Below are 4,316 nucleotides of genomic sequence, written 5' to 3' on the forward strand. Positions count from 1 at the left end.
CGCGCAAACCACCCGCGCCGGGAACGCTGCTTCCATGGCCGGGAACGGGGAGCGTGCAGGCAGCGCTCCATCTGATACAGAAAAATTAAAGATGTGTTCGCGCGGTTTCTCCCATGTAGAAATAACCTTTCTCCTGGACATGTCAGGGAAGCCAGAGGACATTGTGCTGACTGGAGGGGTTTTTTTGTTTGTTTTCTTTTTTATATATTTTTTTTCTGAAATAGCAAAAAAAATTTACATCTAAATTTCAACTGCCACAAATGAACTTTAAGTTAACGCTGTTAAATAAAATAAATAATGTTTGGAGGTTTTAGATTTTTTTTTCTCCTCGGGCTGGAAAAAAAATATCTTCAGATTGATACTGTAAACCTGAATTGTTATAAAATAACCTGAATATCACAACAATCCCCTGGCAAACGCAAACAGAAATAAACTTAGTGGAAATAAACAAATATCCACGGTTTCCTTGCTAAATAATAGAAAGTAGACATTTTATTTAGGCATATTTTTGCATGCACTCGTTAAATCGAAATCAATTAAGCTGCAGCCACCTCTATTTTTGGCTGGTAACATTTTCATTTGGTTTAATTGCACATGTCTAATATTTAAACGTATTAAACCATATTTCCCTGCTTACGGTAGTGTCATATACATTTCTCACCTTTTAGGTTCTGGCTCACAAGAGCCCCTGCGACTTTGACAGCTGTCGCTTTGGCTGCACAGGAGACGAATCGCCCTCCTTTTGGTGCCAGAAGAAGCAGGAAATTAGCCAGGTTGCAAGTTGAAAATCTGCCACGCCAGTGCTTTGAATCCAATATGCCACACCTTCCAGCGGGGGAACTGGAAATTGCCATCCCGGATCTGTGTTCTAGGCGGCTGCTTATGCTGAACCTCCGCACACTTTGTTCACTATTGCCTTACAAAGAACAAATGAAATGGGGATTGAAAGCCAGAGAGATCCGAAGCAGGACAGAGCTCAGCAAAAGAATGCGGCTCTATTCTCGCAAGGGAAATTATAAAAAAGTTCATGTTCACGGTTACCATCCACATGACCGACAACGACCAATGGAAAAACCGAACAACTCATAAAGTTGTATTGCAAAGTTGTAAATTTTCATAAACAACAACGGATTTATGGCCTTTTCCTCATCACTAAGAAGAGGCAGGTCTTAGAGAGGCGCCATCTTACCACAAAGGCAGCCCTAGAGTTTTTTTAAAAGACCTGGAGTTTGTACTAATTTTATTAAAATTGCAATTAGTACGTTGACCAGGAATGGGGTGCATTAGAAAAAGGGAACTTAAGCGCAAATGATGCCCTAGTTCTACCTGCATTTACCCGGGACTTTTCAGGCGAGCTTTTTATTTATTTTTTCTTTTTTTTTTTAATATTGAAAATACTAGATCTCCTTGACGTTACGTCGTACCCGGCAATAATGATACGTTTTTCTGAAGCAGGCCGATTTCCCCACTTTTTAATGCCACTCTGATGCCCCCCGTCCCCCGAAAGCCGCACGCACAAACCACACACGTACCCGACCAGATCACTCACACTCGGAAGTTTCGCATCCCACTTTCAGTTCATTATCAGATATAATTTTATTTCACTACATGCGATTTCGGCTTGGTCGCCTGCCGCCTGGACTGGGGTTATGATTTCGAGAGGACATGGGAACACGATGGAAGGAAGCCCTCCCATAAAGAAGGCTTTCCGCTTTATTAATCAACTGCGCTAGGGGTAAAAAAAAATAAAAATCGCGAAGCCGAGATAGAGAAATTGACTGATTCCTATCAATTAATCACCTTGGATTTTTTTTCCTTCTGATTACGGGGGTGGGGGGAAATATATATATGGTCTAATTTCTTTATTATTTTTTGATGCTTCCTTCGAACTGTTTCCCTAATAAAGAAACACAATTCATTGTCAACAAGAATATTTATTTTCTGTGTAACGTTAAATACAATTATCGTCGGAGATACTTGAATACGGTATCACTTCCAAAGAGAGTTCACAGACATTTTTTTTTCCACTTCCAATACTTACACGGCATATCCAAATGTTTACAACGAACACATCGAAACACATTGTAACATACAATTTTTGAATAAACTTTAGCCAAATCTTCAAGACGGATTTATACAGAGTTCTTAACAATACATCATGCTACAAAGTTTCCAATTTAATTACATACTTCCCAATTTATGACGTGATCTTACAAATGAGCTCCAAGACGAATATAAATGACAAAAAAAAAACCCAAAACCGATCAAACATACAGTATCTGCTATTGTAGGAAAATTCACGGTATTACACGTTAACACGTTCGGATAATCAGGACAGTTTGCTTTCTTTTTTTTTTTTTAATGTGTTTATATGGTCGTTTCAATTCACTTTTCAAATAACACCTTCTGCTATATTAAGTAAGATCAACCTAGAATAAGAAAATGGCCTTTAGCAGAGGCAGCCGAAAGTAGAAGACAACACAAGATACTAAACCGCCTTGTAAATATTGGCGTGTGTTTGCTTCCTCACTCGGAATAGTAAAGAATCGAGACCAAAGATATATTGCAGCATATGGTATTCATTTATAATTGCTTTGGAATAAATATATTATTTTAAATTTAAATATATTCAGCCTTTTTGGTACCAAATTCTATACCAAAGCTATTGATGCGTGCTTTTCGAATGACTACACTTACATTTCTAAAAGCGTCTTGCGATTCACATTAGTAATGTTATCTTCTTTTGACTACTAAAATACAGTATACTTTCAAAGATAGGTAGGCGGAGCAAGTTATATAGGTAGTCTGGAAAATAGGTAGTACAAATCACTGCTGTAGATTGTAGTGGTTTGTGGAACATCTTTTTCCCCCCTCGCTCACTGTTTAACCTTTTGTTAGTGTAGCTGTTAGTTATGATACTTTTCTAACAATAATAATAAGGAAAAAAGAAAGAAAATAAAAATAAGTGCAGAGCTACTTATTCAAAATTAGGTAGTTTTTTCTTAATGTGAGCCTAATGCACTTTTCCCATTACACATGTTTGGGACTATCAAGTCAGGTAGTTACTTCAGAAGGTCACGGTTTGCTATCTGTGCAAGCAGCAGTTCTCCTACTTAAATGTCTCCTGGACAAACCCACCCAGGTTTGGGTGAATGAAAAAAAACAAATTATTGTAGGATGCTCTTAGGAGATATTACCGAAATCTTCGGTAAGGGGTAGGTTTGGGGAGTAGGAGAGAGTGGAGAGAAGGCTAGAAAACCACCTCAAGAAACCTTTTCAAGTTTGCAAACGCTCGCTTGCAAGATGATTATTAAAAGGAACTCTTTTTTAAAATAAAAACAATGAGTCTCTCTTTTTTTTTTTCCTTTAAAGGGAGCTTTTCCAACTGTCATGTGCATACATTATACTGAGAGATCGCTTCCTCGAGTGGGACTCCTTAGTCCTCCTCCTCCTCCTCTTCTTCCACTTTCTCGACAGAGGCTGTTGCTGACGTGGACTCGGTGGGAGCCGGAGTGCTGGAGCTCTCCTCCTTGTGCTCCTTCTTCCACTTCATCCTCCGGTTTTGGAACCAGATTTTGATCTGCCTCTCCGTCAGGCAGAGGGCATGGGCGATCTCTATTCTCCGCCGCCTAGTCAAATAGCGATTGAAATGAAATTCCTTCTCCAGCTCCAGAGTCTGGTAGCGGGTGTAGGTCTGACGTCCTCGCTTCCTATCTGGACCTGAAAGCAGGCACACGCGGCCAGGAGTTAGGCAACAAGAGAGGTGGAAAGTTTTCTCCCGTTAGGGTTTTTTTTCTTCCCTTATTAATATTTTTCAATAAATGTACAAACAAACAAAAAGCGGCCGAGCGAGTGAATGATCCCCTTCTCTCACTTCCACCCGCCCCCCCACTTTGACCTAACAAAGACATTTCAGCCGCACGAGCTGCCCTGCTCAGGCAGGGCAAGAATTTAGTTGCTCCAGACCTAAAAAAAAGTGGAGAGAAAGCATTCAGGAGGGGAGGTGGGGGAGGAAATTGCTATTGGGAGGAGGAACTTTCTCCCCAGGCTATGTATTTTTCTAAAACCTTCCAGACTTTCGCGTTTCACAAGGGGAAATAAAGAAGCTGGAAGAGTGGGCTGTATTTATTTTATTTTAATGTCGGGGGCTCCCTCCACACCCCCCACCCCGCCCGGATCATAAACAGTACATCGCATTTACCTCCAGAAGAGAGCTCTCCTTTTTTACACACTCTCCCCCCGGCACCCACACCACCCCCCCGCCCCGTTTTCCTGTTTAGTACATTTTTATAGATCCTTATCTTCGTTCCAAGGGC

The 4,316-nt window shown here is 40.6% G+C and overlaps 1 protein-coding gene across 2 annotated transcripts in view; it reads right to left on the reverse strand.

The window, feature by feature from the left end:
• Positions 1 to 3,331: 3,331 nt before the first annotated feature.
• HOXA7 (homeobox A7) overlaps positions 3,332 to 4,316 on the reverse strand; it is a 1,857-nt gene continuing 872 nt past the window's right edge. For both annotated transcript variants that reach the window (XM_010188887.1, XM_010188886.1), the window contains exon 3: positions 3,332 to 3,720. In XM_010188887.1, coding sequence (XP_010187189.1) covers positions 3,437 to 3,720 — 284 coding nt within the window. In that variant the 3' untranslated portion in view covers positions 3,332 to 3,436. The remainder of the gene's footprint in view (positions 3,721 to 4,316) is intronic.

This window comes from Mesitornis unicolor, unplaced genomic scaffold (genome assembly GCF_000695765.1).
Source record: "Mesitornis unicolor isolate BGI_N332 unplaced genomic scaffold, ASM69576v1 scaffold36247, whole genome shotgun sequence".
Classification (NCBI taxonomy): Eukaryota; Metazoa; Chordata; class Aves; order Mesitornithiformes; family Mesitornithidae; genus Mesitornis; species Mesitornis unicolor.